This window comes from Grus americana, chromosome 19 (genome assembly GCF_028858705.1).
Source record: "Grus americana isolate bGruAme1 chromosome 19, bGruAme1.mat, whole genome shotgun sequence".
Lineage (NCBI taxonomy): Eukaryota > Metazoa > Chordata > Aves > Gruiformes > Gruidae > Grus > Grus americana.
Genome location: NC_072870.1, coordinates 8468312 through 8486906, shown reverse-complemented (window position 1 = coordinate 8486906; position 18595 = coordinate 8468312). Strand labels below are relative to the sequence as shown.

At 41.7% G+C, this 18595-nt stretch overlaps 1 protein-coding gene across 3 annotated transcripts in view; it reads left to right on the top strand.

The window, feature by feature from the left end:
• Positions 1 to 2409: 2409 nt before the first annotated feature.
• The window catches only part of ANKFY1 (ankyrin repeat and FYVE domain containing 1), a 34511-nt gene continuing 18325 nt past the window's right edge, over positions 2410 to 18595 (top strand). The window contains exons 1-7 of one of the 3 annotated variants that reach the window (XM_054847745.1): positions 2410 to 2567; positions 7727 to 7919; positions 9459 to 9577; positions 11947 to 12082; positions 13648 to 13771; positions 15319 to 15468; positions 16368 to 16533. In XM_054847745.1, coding sequence (XP_054703720.1) covers positions 2558 to 2567; positions 7727 to 7919; positions 9459 to 9577; positions 11947 to 12082; positions 13648 to 13771; positions 15319 to 15468; positions 16368 to 16533 — 898 coding nt within the window. In that variant the 5' untranslated portion in view covers positions 2410 to 2557. Of the gene's footprint in view, positions 2568 to 7726; positions 7920 to 9458; positions 9578 to 9807; positions 9920 to 11946; positions 12083 to 13647; positions 13772 to 15318; positions 15469 to 16367; positions 16534 to 18595 lie in introns of those variants that run through there. The other 2 variants (XM_054847747.1, XM_054847746.1) reach the window with 2 other exon arrangements.

The window sequence follows — 18595 nt, the reverse complement described above, 5'->3', positions numbered from 1 at the left end:
TTCTCATCTGCTCTGCAGAAGTGCTGCTTGTCTGTTCTTTAAGGGGTAGGCCTGGAAACGTTAGTCTTGCATTGGTGGTATGGAAGAACTATTAATTCCACAGCAGTGTTGGTTCCCCTCTTTCTAAATTATTCAGATATAAACCCACTTCTGTTTGGCTTACTCAGGTGGTTTGTGATTTCACATGACCCAGATATTCAAAGGAAGGAGCGTAGCTGTGAGATACTGGTAAGACATCCAAGCTGCAGGTATGGCTAATGCCCAGTGACTCAAAGCGGCAGCTATGGGTCTGGTGCCAAATGTCCAGGTTGTAGAAAGCCCCTGGCAGGCACAGAAAGGGCCTATTTTAACTTTTCTGTGATGGCAGTTGGCTTTTTGTTTGTTCTTGCCCCACATGTGAAAGGGATCTGGCTGTGACAGTTACTAATATAACCAGAAATATCTGCTTGGCCTCAAGATAGGAACACCACTGAAGAGATGCAGTACATACAAGTAGTACTACAATACTTGTTGAACAATGATGTAAACCAGCATTCTTACTCAGTTTCACTTGTACCGAGATCTCGTATCTAGTTTGGTTTATGTAGGCTGTCAGCATACTGGATGATCAGTTATACTTTTTCTAGTTCTCTGGAGGTTTGTAATTATGGCTGAGTTTTTGTGCTGTTTTTTCCCCCAACACATGGTGGCCTGCTTTCCAGATAACACCACATCACTGGGGGAAAAGGAAAAGAAAAGCATGGAATTTTAATAAATATCAAAGTAGTACGGCCATCCTAATTCCTTTTTTATATTTCTTCAGGCTGCCCCTTATGCATCAGAGAAGGTCTCTGTAAAAATCAGAAGGGCTGTTAAGCTGTCATTCTGAAATTCTTTCCTGCTGTGATGCCTAGAAAATGCTTATTGAAACTAGACGATCAATAAATGGAGAACGTTAATTCTGAAGTGATTATAAGTGTATTTTTGGTTTTTGGTAGGCTGATGGGGGGTGGACTTTCTATTGCGTCTGTACCATCTGGTGCACTGCTCTTGGTATGGTGCCATCACAATGCAAACAGGGAGCACCACAAGTCTTACAATTTGTGCGTGTCTTCAGAAGCACGTACGAGTGATTTCAAACCAAACCAGAAGGCGCTTGGGTTTTAAAGAGAGGCTGTAATAAGATGGCTTCCTGCCCAGGCAAATCCTCAACAAAAGATGAGATTGCTGATTCCCCAGATGCAAAACATAGCAGAAGTTTGAAATCTGATCTCTCTTGTTCAGAAATTCAACTAAGACTAAATCTGATCAGGCAGTAGTAACTGTTTCCTCACAGTTACTCAAGGTGATCAATAGCACCCATAAAGCAGTGGTGTAAGTTAGCTCTGTAGCAAAGTCGTACACATTTGTCATTGAGCTGTGAAAAATGAGACAGGTCCTGTTTCATGATATGTCTGGAAACGACAGTCTGTGGCTGTCCTGGGTCTGGGCCCGGTCCTGGTTTTGCTGTTTTATCCAGCAGGCACAAAAAACTGAGATAGGAGGCAGAGCAACTTTTCAAAGATCCCTTAATGGTGGTCAGGAAAAAATTATGCCTGTAAAGCAATACCGTGCATAACGTGTTCAAACAGTTATTTGAAATTTGCTCTTCAAACACAAAAAATTGCTGTTGGATCATCGTAGAATCTTTTGGTATTTCTGTTGTGTCTAGGAAGGATCGTGTGCAATGAGCACAGCGGTGAGCTATGTTGTACACATGGCTTGAGAAGATGACACCGTTACTTGGTCGTGTCCGGTCCCTGCTCTCAACTACAGTTTTTACCCGCCGGGCACAGATCCAGTTGCCAGGACTGTTGACTCTGAAACCAAAGTAACGATGACACAAGTAATAGCTGTGCGATAGACACCTGCCAGATTGAAACCCCACGTTGGCACTTCCATCAGCTGTACTGGAGCTGGACGAGCGGGAGAAGGCACACATTGCTTTTGGGCTGTGCTAAAGCCACTGCGTGCCAGTGGCTTTCGATGCAGGTGGAACGGGAGGTGAAGCGAAGGCCGGGTGAAGCTGGCCCCGGTTGCGTTTTCCCCCAGTGCTGGGGGGTTTTCTCCAGCATTTCCCAGCCCTCCAGCTCTGTCGGCGTTTTGCTGCAAACACAGCCATCGCGTTGCTCCACAGCCCACACGAGGCACCAGCAGGAATCATCTAAGGGGGAGAACAGAAACGCCAGAGCGGTTAAAACCAGCCGCTCCCGCCGAAACGCCTCAGGCGCAGAGCCGCGGGCCGGTGGGCTCCACCGCCTCCCGACGGGACGGGCAGCACCGGCAGCGGTGGGGAGCGGGCGGGGCGAGGCCGTCCCGTCGGCTGGCTCCCAGGGGGCCGTTCCCTGGCCGAGGCGGGGAGGAGCCGCCGGTATAAAGCGGCGCGATGCAGAACCCGGCCCGGCGCGTCCGGAGCTCCCGCTGAGAGCAGGCGGCGGCCGGAGCCGGGGGGTGCCGTCGCGCTGGTCTCGCGAGAGCGCCAGGCTCGGGCGGCGGGGCGGGCGGGGGCTCTCGCGAGAGCTGCGGGCCTGGACCCAACATGGCGGAAGGTAAGGGGGGGAGTCCGGGCGAGGGGTCGGGCGGGGCCGCCGGGGAGCGTCGCCGGCCGGGGTGGCTTCTCCGCTCGCAGGGGGCCGGGGGCAGCCCCCGTGTGGGGCTCCTGCTGCTCCCCTGTGTGGAACTAGACCGGCCCTGCCCGCGGCGGGTAGGGCAGGCCGCCCCCGAAGTGAACGTGAAATGGCGCGGGGGCTCTGCCCTGCACAGAGCCGCGGGCTAACACCCCCGGGGGTAGGACGAGCCTGGCACGGGCGCCTTCGCCCCTCAGGAGGGGGATTTTTGGGTAGCTGTGGCTCCGGGCTGCTGTGGGTGGTGCGGAGCTCGCTGGGACATCCCGCCGACCCCCTCCCCGCACTTCGCCGGTTCGGCGGGAGCTGCGGTGGGCGATGCCGCCTGTCCCGGGGCTGCCGGCTGCGGAGAGCCCGGAGGGGCCTGCCGGGGCCGCTGCGGGCGGCGGCTTTTCCTGGAGTAGAGAGGAGAGGCTGTGCTTTAGCCTCCAGGTCACTGGCTGCTGGGAGGCCTTTTGTCGAATTTGGGCTCTGATGAGATCTGCAGAACTCCTAGGCGGCTTTTGTTTTGCTTGGAGGCTATCAGTTACACCATTTCAAAATTAATTTAACTGAGGTAATGGGATTTGAAAAAAAAACCCAACACTTGGATCTTTACAGTCCTATTCCTTTCTGCGAGAGAGAAGCTTCCTCTTTTCCTCCCTGGAGGAAACTGAGTTGGCAAGCTGAGCTAAAATGCCCCAAGTTTCAAAGGAAACGAAGGCTCTAACTTCCAGTCTTAAAAGCACAGCCTTCAACTCTTGAAGTGCAACTCTCAGGCAGGGGTAGAATTTTAAAACCACTTGTGGAGGATTAACTAGGATGTGGCAGATGCTGCAGTCAAGCTGGTTTAATAAATCCGTAGAGCACCTCCTGACTTTGTGTGTGCTGAAATGCCACAGTTTCATATTTAGCTGGCCAGCCTATTAGGTTTACTTTTAAGCCTTGGTGGGCATTAGATATCAAAGATGTCTTCAGGTGGTGAAACTTTGCCCTACTGAGACTCTCTAAAATCTGAAGCTTTGGTTCAGGGTCCTGCTCTGCAGAATGAGCCTGCAGTTGATGCAGGTCCTGTTTCAGACATCCCTACTTCTCAAAGATTCTTCCCTAATTCCAGTAATTCTCTGATCTTTTGGCTAAAGAAAGCATGTGATCAGTGAGTGATCCTACATGAACAGGAGTAATAAGCTGGAGTTGTAGCTCTCCCTGATCAATTCCTTACGAAGTCTGGGTGGAAGGGCTCATTTTGTCCCTTCAAACAGAGTACCTATCTGCAGCAACACTTTTCTAGTTAAGAACTGATGGTATGGGAGAGTCAGCTGAGAAGTGAAGGCTTATTAAGGAAGGCTTGTGAACTGCGGTCAGAAGCTGAGTGCTTTTTCTTACGAGGTGTTGCTTCTGTGTGCAGAAGTTCTGAATTAGATTTATTGCAATTACTAGCTACAAATTGATTGAACAGTTTGTAAAGACAAGAGCCAAGCTTGCTTTTGTGATTTTGTAAGAGTTGTGTGTCACCAATGCCAGAGGATACTAGGTTACCTGCTGGCATGGGTAAAAATTGTTGGATTAATGTTTGAGTCTAGAGCAGAAGTGTGCTATAGTACTTTGGGATTGTTGTCAGGGTAAAGATCATAAGTGTGCAAAAGTGAGGAGGAACAAGAAAACAGCAACTTGCACAGCTGTAGGTATATGGGGGTCAGAGTATGGAACGGTAGACAAAGGACCTGACTTGAGGGGGTAAGGAACTAACATATTTTTCCAAAATATTTCCCTTGGATCCATTTCATAAGTAAACAAAAGCTTATCCATGTTGCTTCTGTGACTGCTCTTGATGGGTGAGGTGGGCAGTGTAATGGGTTCCCCTACACCCTCCCTCTAGTTTTTGGTACGTGTTATCTGCCACCCCATTGCTTGTTGCCTCCCTGCTTATCTCTTTGGATTCAGCTATCTAGTTGCTCTTAAGCACTTTTGTACCTTCTCATCTAAGAAAACGACAGTAGCCTTTTCTGAAGTCCTCTTTAAAGTCTTTGATATGGAACATAGACTTCTGCCAGTTTACGAGATGCTAGTCTAGCTACCAGAAATCTGTTAATAAACACTGTATTTATTTACTTGTCTAGCTATCTGTTAACTCTATACCTGGACTACAAGTTCAGAAAAGGAGTCACTTTGTGTACAGCTCTCTGCTGAACCCAGGCATCCTGTTCACTGATGTATGTGAACTCATGTTTAGCCAGAGACTTAGTGGTATCTTCCAGTGAGGCTGTCTTTTTAGTGTCTTCATGCAAAGATCTTCATTACGTGTGTGTATGCATGCAGTAATTGTACATTATACTTGGGAGACAGTCAGGTGAATGGTCATACATAATGTGGACTGGCAATAATATGCATTCTGCCAAAATGATTGTCAGCTTGGAGGTACAATAGTCATTTTACATTGATTTTTAGAAAGTGATGATGATCCCCCCACTCCTTTCTGAATTTGAGTACTGTAAACAGTAGCACCACAACTCCAGGTTTACTTGTTTAAACAGAGGTGATGCTTCTACCCAAGTTTGAGTGGGTTTTGCTTTTGAAGTAGTGCAATATGAACTACTTAAATTAACAGTGTACAGAGAAAACTTGAGGCTTTGCTCTTCTGCAGTGAATGTTGATTAACGGACATCGAGGTCTGTCTTGAATGTGCACCTGAAATGTGCTGTAAGAACAAACATTGTCTGCAGGTGTGTAGTAGTACCTACTACACAACTGGTGTGCATGTTCTCATATAGAACAAGAGAAACTCTTATTTTGCAACTCTTGTAATTCTTACAGTAAGCAAATACCTATCAGTTTGCTCTCACTGAGGTTACAGGAAGCATATGCTGTCCCTCTGAACAAGATTCCTCAAAACTTCAGTTATTTGAGGTATTTTCACTGCCTGTAGTGATTGTCTTGATTGTCTTGGATTGCCCTGGAAGCAGCAGTAACAGGCTTGATTGCTGGTTATGCATAAAACTTAAGGTAATGCTGTTAGGGTTTAAGGTAGTTCTGCATTGTGTTCTACTGGCTTCAGAGTAATTTAGAGCCAGTGAGCTGACTTTAAGATGAGAGTATTTGAGATGTTATCTTCTGGTACTGATTCTTTATTCCCACTCTCATTGCTTGGCTGGAAGACACAGTATTTCTTTAAGATGATATATGCTATGAGGTTCAGCAAGCAGCTTCTTGTTCCTAGCTTTTGAATTTGTGTGGCACCTAAAAATCTCACTGTATGAACAGTGGTGGTGATCATACACTAATTTTTGGCGTGGTTCTTGGTGTCTTTCAGTGATCACTCCTGGCTCTTATCAGACTTTTGCTCTCCGTGCTGTAACAGTAGGGCTTGCCTTGTGCTACCCTTGACACCTTCCTTATGAATCAGTGATGAAGGAGCAGTTGCTTCAGACATGCCCCTCTAGTTCTGGGAAGACTGACACCGCATTTATCTTTAGAAGGAATAGACCAGAATTTCAAACCCTCTTTGAGGGTTGGTGTGTTATTAGTAGCACAATTCTGAAATCATAGTCTGCTTGAATAGAATAAGGAAGGTATCCCAAAGGAGATGTTATCTATTAACTCTTAAAGGATGAAGCTAAATAAAAGGCCGTTGAAGGAATACGCTGCCAAACCTGCTTAAGTAATATTAACTAAAGAGTAAAATAGGGTAAATTACCTTCTGTTTATCCATTATAGTAGTTAACTTGAAAGACTTATGAGGGAGCATTTGCTGCGGCAGTGCGTAGAGGAAGGACTAAACCAGGCATTCTGTCTGCAGCTGAGCTAGAGAAGGATGCTTTGCTCTGGGGACCTGTGTTGGAGCAAAGCCAAGGTCAGCTATGCTGTTGAACTTTTCTACAGAAGCAAGAAGAAAACACTGGTCAATAGAGCTCGGTGTCTCATTGTTTGTAGTAGTGACTTCCATTTAGTAAATATTTGAGGGAAAAATCTTGAACAATGAATTCCTGGTTGATAGGGAGGAATCTGGTAGAACTTTCCCACTTAAAATCATTGGTTACCTTCTACATTTCTCCTCCCTGCCCCCTCTTATTTTAGGGCTGACTTTTGATGTATACCTTATTTGGAAAATTAAGTTAATGATGGGAGAGGGGGGAAATAATCAATTAAGCACAATGATAGCTACATGTAACTTATAGAGCTGATCCATAAATAAATGTTCCTAAGTTGGACTGTTTTCAAGTACCTGTACAGATGTTTCCTTCCAGCAGTGAAGTAGAGGTTTTTTATACAGGTGGCCTGGATTGAGTTTGGTGAACTAACTTAGCACAACGTGTTGTAAAGTGACCATTTAAGTGTGGTGGAAGGGTGGGTTCTGCAAAGGGGATGGAAATACTTGGTCAGGGATCAGAGTTCTGGGTACTGTTGCTGCGCTACTTCTGAACTGAAATAGCCACCATGACCCGACCCTGTGTAGTGATACCTTGTCAGGGCAGAGCCTCCAGTGGAAGAATATGTGTGTGTGTGTGTGCCAGTAGTAAGTAGAGCTTTGTATATTTTTGACTGGCCTTTAAAGCATAGATTCTGGGGAGAATCTGTTTTCCACTCTCGCCATTTCTTAAGGAGTTTCTTAGCTGACAGTGTGAGGAGTTCTAAACAGGTCAGTTAAGTACTCTGAGGTAATATGGTACATCAGCCAACTGTTCTAATGCTCACTTGTGGCTGATGCCTCTGCCATAAAGTCAAACAGCATCTTAACTAAACTGAACGAATGGGTAAGAACTAAAGAGTTAGTCCTCTACCCCACCATAATTCCCAGAGTCATGGACTCCCATGGTTTTAGAAAGCTTATGGCATTCCTGACTGGACAGGATTTGGGGACTGTCTTTAAGTGGCTTCTATCACTGTGTTCTGATGGTTTTTTGATGTGTTTATGGCTCGCAATGATATAAAATAAGGCTTAATACTGGGGGCGAGATGCTCAAGTAGTGTGGAAAAGGAGAGACTCTTATTGGAGTGTTCTGTGGTTAAACTAGATGTGTAATGTGCTTGAGGGTAACTTAACCCTACAGATGCAAAACAAAGGTGTGCATGTTTCAAACTTGTAGTAACACTGTGTGCCTCTGCAGAGGAGGTGGCCAAGCTGGAAAAGCACCTGATGCTTCTCCGCCAGGAGTATGTAAAGCTGCAGAAGAAACTAGCTGATACCGAAAGGAGATGCAATCTTCTGGCTGCCCAGGCTAACCAAGACAATGCCAGTGACACCTTCATCAGTCGACTTCTTGCCATTGTAGCTGAACTCTATCAGCAGGAGCAGTACAGGTAAGAAATCTCTGTTTGGGGAAAGGGGCATTACAGGAACCTTTGACTGCAGTAGGTACGAGTTTTTCTCTATTGCCTGGTATGAATAGGGTCCTCGGTTGCAATTGCAGGTGGAAGAGTATGCTAAGATCAGGTAGCATACTGAATCCAATTCTTGAATCAAGAGCTCTAAGTAGAAGTTTATCTGAGACTGAGATTTGAGATACGTTTAAGGAAAACTGGCAGTTTTCACTGCCAACAGCAAAGCTCCCCTTGAACAGAAGTAGTTTTAAACTGATCTATACCTAGTTGATGGATTAATTACATGATGTATCTTCTGTCAACTGGAAAGCCCTCCTGTCTTGAAAGGATATGTCCTTGAAACCAGTTCTGTACTTTCCTTGTGTGTAAAGAAGCCTGATTAAATTGGCCTGTCTGGTGGTATGATATAACAGGTCTTACAGTGATGTGTGTGACTTAGTGCTATAAATGATATTGTATCTTTGAATCTCAACACAAAATTAGGTTTAATGGTTTCTTTTGCATAGGCACATTAAGGATCACCTTCAATAGTTTAGATCCCTTAACTGATTTAGTTCTGAGACTACAATGACACTTATCAATTTCTTTGCTATTACTGAAAACAGTGCCAATATAGTAAAGGAGTTTAGTCATGTAAGGGGAAAATATATAGTTTTGATTAAAACTTCCTTCCCCTAACATCTCTTCATGACCCTCCCTGAGAAAAGGCTCTGTGCCTGGCAAGAACTTACTATAGCATGTTGTGCAAAAGATTTGTTAGGTAGCATATGTCAGAACAGCTGGATTGCTTTAAAACTCAAAAGCTGAACAGAATTGAAGGCATAGAATAGTGATCTAGTTATAAAAGGAGAAAGGAAGCAAGTCCTAATGCAAGTTCTGTTTAAGTAATGTCTCTATTTTGCACTTTAGTTTATAGCATTGCTTTGATTTAGAAAATGGTCTGGAAGAGACACCTACATAGTCAGAACATTTACATTTTAAAATAACAGGGCAGGTACTTTCTAACTACAAAGGATAACCTGGTGTTAAAGGGGTCAGAATGAAACTGAAGTGTTCTTGACAGCTGGTCTCCTGGGAACTGGGGGTTCTTGGAGTCTGCCTTGTACTCAACTACTGTCAAACATCGTTTGTTCTCTTGCTGGTCTTGCCTGAAACCATTGGTGCTTAGCTGACAGTATTAGTGTGGACACTGCAACATAAATATTTAACCTCAAGATTGTTGGGTTTTCCTATCTTCTACAATAGTTTGCTTGCAGCTTATTCAGAAATGGTTAAAAAAAACCCAAGCAAACACCTAAACACTTAAAATATTAATGCATCATTGCATTTCTCCCTAGAAAAATAATAGTTGTGTAATTTGGCAACATGTTCTACTTAACCAACTGAATGTAGTTTGCCTCAAACAACTTGAACCTAAGCGTGGATACCAGACATAGATACTAGAGATGCTGAATCCATACATATCTAAGCACAGGGGAAGCCTGCATTATACATGTATATGCTTTTTTCTCTTACCAGTGATCTGAAGATAAAGGTTGGGGACAAACACATCAGTGCTCACAAATTTGTCTTGGCGGCACGCAGTGATGCTTGGAGTCTTGCCAACCTTGCCTCAACAGAGGAGCTGGATCTGTCAGGTCAGTCATTGCTTAGCAGTATGATGCTTAGGTTGACTTTAGGATGACTGATGAAAGGGCCTGCTGGGAAAAGGTTCCTTATGTACCTTTCAGACTTCTACCATCCCCAAAAAGTGGTGCTTAATCCAGTAATTATGGAGCTCTGTCTCTGAAACATGGTAGTACGTTTGTGAACTCTGAGCTAGTGCTAGTTAAATCAATAACTGACCTTCTTTCTCTTTAATGAACAGGGGTTGAGAATGGTGGCCTGTTTGTCTTTTCTAGAGTCAACTAAACATAATGAAAAACAAATCTATATGGAGGAGCTTGACTTCTTCCTTTCTAAGGACAGGGCTTTTTGAGGTAGTGTGCATAATTTCTCTGAAGTGTGTGTCATGGAAATATCTTGCTTCTTGTTAACTTAGTGTGTGTGGGGAAATGAATACAAATACTGATATGTTATTAAAAAGTTATTTGCTTTGGCACTTCAATACCTTTGCAAAATAGGTGAGGAAGAAAAGTTTTCTGAAAGGCTGTGTTCTATGAGATGGTGTTTTGTTCTGCTTTAGCTGTTTCTTGCATGTACTTACACTGGGCAATATTTCTGCACATTGAACCTCTTGACAGGCTTTTCTTCTGTACTTAACAGTATAGAAGAGTCTTATACAGTTAATTTGTGAGCAATAAAAACAGGCATGAAGTTAAGCAGGTTTGCTGGCTGGCATGTTGGATATTAAGCATTGGTTTCACTTTCTGAGCTTAATCTTATCACGAATCCTAAGTGCAGACAGACTGGAAAGAAGCAAGTCACAGCAAGCTAGTTTTATGAGACAGCGTAGGCTTTCTTGTAAAAGGATTTATGGATCTTTCTGCAGCCACAAGAAGACAGATGCCAAGGAGTTTTTAAATTGAGTGCTATGCTAACAGAAGATTATTACCCAAAGCTCTTTTATTAATTGTAATTTTGTTGTAAGTGGCAGTCCATAGCATTTGTAGCTCCACATTTAAGCTAGTCTGAGAATCTTGAATGTAACTGCAGTCTTGCATGTTTAACAATGCAAATACTTACTATTATAGAATGATGCTTAAAATAAGTGCTAGTAAATTATACTTTCCACTGTGTAAAATCAATTTTTTTTTAGAAAATTTCTTACAAGACACAAGGGTTAGGTTATGAAATAGTCATAGCAAGCAACAAGCTGTTCCCTAAAAACTGTCATGGTTTTCTTAAGAGGTTCTCTTAAGATCTTGCACGTTGAGATTGTCTAAATTGTAACTTCAGAATACGTGCAACATTTAAAATTGAATGTTTTCAGAGTTCATGTAATCTGCAGAATTTTCCACTCTTAAAGAAGAGTGGAAAGAGATGAACATAGCTTCTTTTGTTGGGAGGGAGAAAATGAACTCTTATCTCTGCCAAGGCAGAGCTGATATTACAGCTCAAGTCAGTTTTCTGATTACTTCAAGTGCAGCAAAAGATACTGGGATTACTAAAACCTCCTGTTTCCTGGGAGGCGGTCTACATGCTATGCCAAGTACTGTCTGGTACTCTGGAAATATTCTGGGGCAACCCTCTGTGTAAAGGAGATGTTTTAGGGTGGGTATTTCAGTGTCTTAAACATACATGTTTTCATTTAAAACCAAACACAGCTTAAGGGACTAACGTTATTTTTCTAAATGAATGGTATTTTTTTGTTGTTGTAATTGGTCTGATCTTGTGTTGCGGAGGAATTCTCATACTTCTGACAAAGGTCCCTGGCCATTGGGCTTGGGTGTATCTCATGTCCTGTGGTGTAGGTTTCTATTTTTTTTCTGTTTAAAAACATCAGGCTTGTGATTAGTGTTGTAAACACCTGAAATCTAACCAGTTTAAACTGACTTTTTATTTGTACCTTTCCTAGAAATGGTTCCTAGCAGTCTTAAGTACTTTGTAGTCATTACCAAGGTGTAGGTACCTTTACTGGAATGCAACAGTTTGTGACATATGGCTGTAATAAAAAGAGGGAGGATTCTTAAATCAAAAAGGGATTTGGGCTTGTCAAATGGAGATGTGGATTTAGCTGTATGTGAGGCACCAAAGACTTTAAAGGGCCATCACTGACCACTAAATATGCAATACTTGTATAAGAGGTAGGAGGTGTTGTAGGGCTCTCTGCATTCTGCACAGTGTTCCAACGGTAAAAAGTTTTCCTGCTTGGTGCTGGCATTGTTACTAGCTTCAACTTCTGACCAGTTTTGCATTTTTGACACTTTGATTGAACTAAAGCAGTAAAGTTTCAATGAGACTTTTTTATGGTAGCTGTGACTTTAACAGTCAGAGGACTAGCAACTACTTGAATAGGTGATTGTTCTTTAGGTATTTTATTAATCCCTGTTGCTCCCTGTACCAGATGCTGACCCAGAGGTAACCATGGCAATGCTGCGGTGGATCTACACAGATGAACTTGAGCTAAGAGAAGATGATATCTTCTTGACAGAGCTCATGAAACTAGCTAATAAATTTCAGCTCCAGCTGCTTAGGGAAAGGTGAGTCTTTGTAAATACAGTGAATCTTCTTGAACTCTTCAACCTTGTTTGAATAGAAGTAAGATGATGGCTGCTGGCAATCGGATTAAATTTTGCTTTTTCAAAGTCTTGAGGTTTTCAATAATACAGCATGATGTTCAGTTGATCACAGGAAATGAAGCCTTGCACTACAGTTAAACTGTAGCAGTTTTTCTCATAGCTTTTATGTTTACTTTCCAGTTCTTCTCCCAGTCAAACTAATAACCCTAATTTGGTATTAGGAGGAAGCAGAGATCAGTATATTAGTAACAAGCTCTGGAGAGTTGCAAGAAAGGAATTGTTAGAGAATGCTAGGAAAAGTCAATGGCAAGTAGCTTGCAGTATTAAAATACCACAGTTAAAAAATTTTTTAACTTAAATAACTGTTCTTCTGTGTATCTTGGTGGCAACTCATCTTCATAAAGAAGGTTAATGTAACAGTACAATGCGTTGCCATTTTGAGGAGATTGATTACACCATTCTAGAAGGGGCTAGGTTGTTCTCTTGAATATATAGAGTTCTCTAAATAACCATTTAGAGTTAGTGAAAAGCCTGAATGTACAAATTGAAACCTCTTGAAGTTGTACAAAACTTGAAAGCCTTGAATTTAGTCTAAAATAAAGTATCCTTTGATAGAATAATCTGTTGCCCAAGGAGTGTCTAGGGCTGTAGCAGTACATGGCACTCATAATCTATGATTTAAGTATGACTCAGCATGGAGCAAACTAAATTGCTGTCAGTTCTTCTAACCAAGAAGTTGACATCTGTAAGGCCAATGCTAAAACTGCCTTCAAGCTTTGTACCAGTCTAAAACTGTCTTCATGTTGTACTAACTAAACGTTCCTCAACTGTTGTCTGGTCATGGTAGTCTAGTGACAAGTCCTTGTACAGTATGCTCTTAGTAATTATAGATATCTTGGTATATCTGCACCTGGAGACAAGTATTTCCACTTTTTGGTCTTAATATCTGCTTGGAGATCACTGGCGTGTCTAACTTTGTCTTCATTTTGAGGTACTTGGATTTTTCTTCCCATAAACTCAAACTAATAGCTTCATACCTATAAAGGTTGTAGGTGTTAATCTGGTGTTAATCAGGTGGATCTCTTGTTAAATATTATCCTTTCTCTTTGGTAAATAGCTGTATTTGGTATGCCTTTTTCTAGCTTTGGCACACAAGCTGCTTGTGATCACTGTAGTACTTGTAAAGATAGATATCTTCCCTACTTTATAATGGTCAATGAACTGCAGTTTGCTCCCTTGGGAGAACTAGGGTATCTGTCTCCGCTTGCGGGCTCCTGCAGTGTGTGGTGTTATCATGGATCTTAGCTTTGGTGGAGTCTAGTAGGAGTCTGCTCTTATGGAAACTGTCCTACAGGGCTTCTGATTAAAGTGTCTTTATGATTCTTAGCCTTATAGTAAAGCAAGGCCAAGCCATTTTCTACTGGTGTCTAGGAAAAGGAGCATATGGGACCCTGTTACAGCATGGGAGGGAGATTACAGTAAAGCCGTTTACTGATTACTAAACACTGGCTTTCCTATTTTGACAGATGTGAAAAAGGAGTTATGTCATTAGTTAATGTCAGGAACTGCATTCGTTTCTATCAGACTGCTGAGGAGCTGAATGCTAGCACTCTTCTGAACTATTGTGCTGAGATAATTGCTAGTCACTGGGTAAGTACTGTCAGAAGGAAGGAAGAGGAAAAATGTTTGCAGAGTATAGGAACTTAATCAGTAGAATTTTGCTTAGCTTACTGTACTGTTGAACCTCAGGAGTATCTCTTGGTATGCTAGTGTTCAAGCATTCCAGTTGGGGTGAAGATTACATGGATTCCTGATAAATACGTCCCCTCAGTCACTGAAAGCTATGCTGACCCTTAAATGTTTGCAAGGAGTAAGAGTGTTGATCAACTGTCGAATCTGCCTGCCCTGCCTCCTGGTGTGAATGAAGGGGCTGCTTCCGAGGCAGGAATGGCTTTCCATACCCATCTGTCTTGGTTATCTTTATAATATGTGCTTTTGATGCTGTGTGTTACTTGGTATTTGCTGCAGTACTAACTCACAATTATGTTGAAACAAAGCCCATTAAATGGCTCCTTCTCCGGGATTTTTTTTGTTATCTTTACAGATTATGTTTGTTGTCTGTCTTGATGTGAATGGCTTGACTGGGGAGAACTAGCTCACAGCCCGAAGAGTTGTTCTGTTCATTGGAAATACCTCACTGTAAAAAGTATCTTACTTTCCTAAACATGAGCCAAACCAAAGGGACTGTATTCTAATATGCAAGAGGGTTGTTTATCAAATCTGGACTCTGAACTGTTTAGAAGTTCATCCATAGTTGGTCTCTGTCTATACAGATCACAAATCCCAGGCCTGCATTTGCTTCTAAAAATAATCCAGGGAAGAGTTTATCTTCTGTAATGGAGAGAGTGGCAAGGAGTCTTGCAACCTACTTGGAAGTTTCATTTGCTCTGATCTGTTGTTTTGAGGAAAGTTTGATTAACTGTGTAATGGATTAGCCTTTAAAATAAGACTTGTCAACAGCAGGCTAGTGCATGAGGATTTAGGTTATTCTAAATCTAAAATCTAACATCCAGATGTGCATGTTTCTTTGTGTGGCCAATGCCGAAGCAGAGTGGAGTGCTTTGATACGTGAATATAAAAAAGATTCATGTATCTGAACCTGCAGGTCAGCCATTTCACCTTTTTCCTGCTTCTGGCTCCTAATTTTTGACACTGTATTCTATCTGGAAATGAGGATGTTCCTGTTTACTCAAATGAGTACTAACTTAAACATAAGGTCTTTCTAATCCTGCGTTTCTGTTTGCAGAACTCTGAATAAAAGTAAAGTTCTGTAGAGTTGTCAGAATAGTTGTAGACCTTCTTGTCAAAAAAACTAATTTGTGATTTAAGTCCAGATAGAGAATTAGTTTAGAGACTAGATGTTGGTTTACTGCAATGTCTGGTAAAATGCTAGTTTTCCATGTATGTAGACAAAAGGAAAGAAAAATTCTTTTAATTGATCTTGAAACTGAAATGTAAGATTTAGCACTTAACACTAGGAAGAAACACTTGGTAAAAAGCTATCTTGGATTGTTCCTGTTTGTGCTGTTATAAAGATGGAGCTTTTAACTGAACTTGTTCTGTGAACTTCATAATTGCGTTGTGCAATGCCTTGTTTATAGGAGTATTGCTTACCTTTTTCTTCTTATTGCTTCTAGGATGACTTGCGTAAAGAAGACTTCAGTAGCATGAGTGCTCAGTTATTGTATAAAATGTTCAAGTCAAAGACAGAATATCCTTTGCATAAGGCTATTAAAGTTGAGCGAGAAGATGTAGTCTTTTTGTATCTTATTGAAATGGATTCACAGGTATAGTGAGACTGAATCGATCTGTCTTCTAGAATTTGGTGTTTCAAATAACTAGTTTCTAACTACCACTCTGAACCTTGTTATTGATTTTTATCATTAATTCTTACTTGCATGTTTTATCATTGCCATAGCTACTTCTGTGTATGTAATGGAAGTCTAGTTGTAAAGGCTCCATAAAGACATAATTCAGAAGTGATTCATAACACTTCTAAAACATCTTGCATACAACACATCGTAGCTAATAAAATCCAGTACTTGATATTCCTATGGACATTTAAGGTCAAATGGTATAATAGTCATCTTTGCTGCTTCATGGCAGTTCAGCAAGCATCACTTCTTTGAACAGATGCTTTTCCTATTCTATTGAATGTTTGAAATAACAGGTATTTATTCTGTTCAGATGAATACTCTAAACAGCTAGCAAATAAGTTGTCCCCCAACAAGGGGTAAGGAAGAATTATTCAAGTATTAATTATCAAGAATTAATCAATTAGTCCTTTAAGATGCCTACATACTGCCTAAGTATGTAGCAGTACTTAGCACCTGTAGGTGCTAATCCAGTTGGGATTTGAGGTATCTTAAAGAAATAATTGAATAATTCTTCCTAGTACTGTGTTATATATAGACAGCATCTTTTAAGAGTGTATTAGTCTTGCTTCCTGCGAGTTAAACAAGGCTTGCAAACAAACTCCTGTTTTCTCATTGAACAGCCCTCTGGGTAGACTAGCATGTGATGATGCTAGTCTTCTGATGGTTTTCCTGTGTAAGATGTACTTACCTAAATGCAACACTAGCATTTTGCATTAGAGCTGAAGGTCTAATATTGTGGTAGATGGAACAGGCTGTTAAAATATTATATTGGGCTGGTGAGCATACCTCTAACTGAATTTCTGTTGTAGCTTCCTGGGAAGCTTAATGAATTGGATCACAATGGAGATCTTGCTTTGGATCTAGCCCTTGCCCAAAGATTGGAGAGTATTGCAACTACATTGGTCAACTACAAGGCGGATGTAGATAGGGCAGACAAGAAAGGCTGGAGTCTATTACATAAAGCCATCCAAAGAGGTAAGTAAATAGCATAGGAAGCCTCACTAACTTGCATTTGTTCCCAGTGTGGAATATATATTCCAAAGTCTATTCCTGTGTCACTTTGTTTACACTTCAGTTGGAAAATTGTAATCAAGGATGAACTGTCCTATTTCTTAAACTTAAAAACAAACTTTTACTTGGGATCTGAAAACTAGCCTGCTGGCTGGTGAACTAGCTTATACTATGTGACATCCAGAAGCAATCTAGTAGAGTATTGTCTGCTAAAGGAAGAAATGTAGGGAGATACTGAGAGTATTCTAATTTGACAACACAATGTCTTTGTGTCAGATAGTTGATTCAAGTATAACAGCCTGGTCACAAATAAAGGTGAAGCCTTTTTCTAGACATGGATTGAATGAAGCATTATGCTGCTTTGTGATTATGGTTAACAGCAAGGATCTTTGCTACTGGACGGCAGTCTTAGGGGAGGAAAAACTGGCTAGAAGAAGAAGAGTGGGTGGAGGTGCTTCTATGCCAGACTGAATATCTTCAGAGCTCCTGTGAATAGTAGCATAGTATCAGTGGAGTCTGAGTACAACTACATTATTATCTTGAGCTGTTCTCCACCTTAGAGTGGGAAATGCATCTTATGAGAAGTGGAGCATAATAGGACTTGGTTGCTGTGGCCACAGTACTCTGAAGGCTTTGGAGCAGCAGCATCTTGGCCTATAGCTGAAGTCTGGTAAAAATCTGTAGTGACTGTCTTGTAGCTGCTAGTTGCCTGTAATGATACCTTTGGCAGCACTGTTTCAGAAGGCCGAGCACAACAGGAGCCTTACCTGTGACTGGACCTCATGGGTATTGTAGTGCTACAAATTAAAAGCCTAAGTTTATTTTTAACAGCAAGCTCTTTTGGACTCTTGGAAGTAGTTTAAGTTTTGTGTGAGCTCAAAATACAGCTCCCAACTCTTTCCTTTAATCTCTTACATATCTAAACAGGATAATGCTGGTGTCTGATCCTGTGAATGAAACTTCAGCAGCAGGAGTAGGAGACCTTCTAGGCATAGGTCAGTGTTGTGATGGCTGCAGCCCTATAAAGCACTAGAAAGATTGCAGCAGGCTGCTCTTCATACTTAATACTAGCATTTGTCCTCTAGTTCTAATGTCTGCTTTCAGTCTAAGCTAGAGCTCTGAGAATGAATGCTTGCTTTTCAGTAACCACAGCTTCAGTGAATTAATCACTGTTAACAATCACATGTTCTGGAAATTGAGCTAAAGCAAATTGTCTTAACTTGCCACATGATTCTTATTTCTTATGATTATTGGAGAGTTGAGGCATGTCAGATGTGGAAATCAGAAAATGGGATTTTGTTTTTTTACTGGGCAGAGATAATATAGCAATCTGTATTGCTTATACAGGCAAACAGTTGTCTTTTCTCCAGTGTTGCATTTAGGACAAGCAACTTGTGAATAAGTCTATTCAAAGTAGGTTTGGAGTCAGGGGAATTACTGTTATCCTGAAGTCATTGTCTGCATCTTGGTGTTTCAAGTCCAAAGTTTCATGTGCTGAAGTGGGCCTAAGTTCTGACTTCTGAGAAGCTCTCAAGAGGGAGTTCTTAGGAATGCCATGCATGGTGGGTCTTAACTGTTGAGACCCTTACCCTATGTATCATGGGGCCTAAGCTGTCAAGAGCAAAGGCTGTGTTACTGCTTGTTTATGTAGCAATACTGAACAGATGATGACTAACTTCAGCTATGTACTTTTGACTGATGCCCTGATGAACTCTTTGTTCAAAAACTACTTGTATGTTTAGTCTCAAATGTGTCCAGTTACACATTAAAGCAGCAGTGGATCTATCTTGATAGAGGAACTCACAAACTCAGTATTGCCATAACAAACTAGTGTGTGAACTTGTTTTGCCCGGAGGTTACATGTGACACTTTTTCCAAGGGGTAGTTATAAAATATTTTGATCCTGACCTTGCAGTGAAGTGTTCTTGAAGTTACCTGTTGCTAAGGCATTCTAAAAGCAGACACTTGTATTGGAATGGTTGTATGGCATAGAGGGAGATCATGTGTATCCATTTTCTGGACTTGT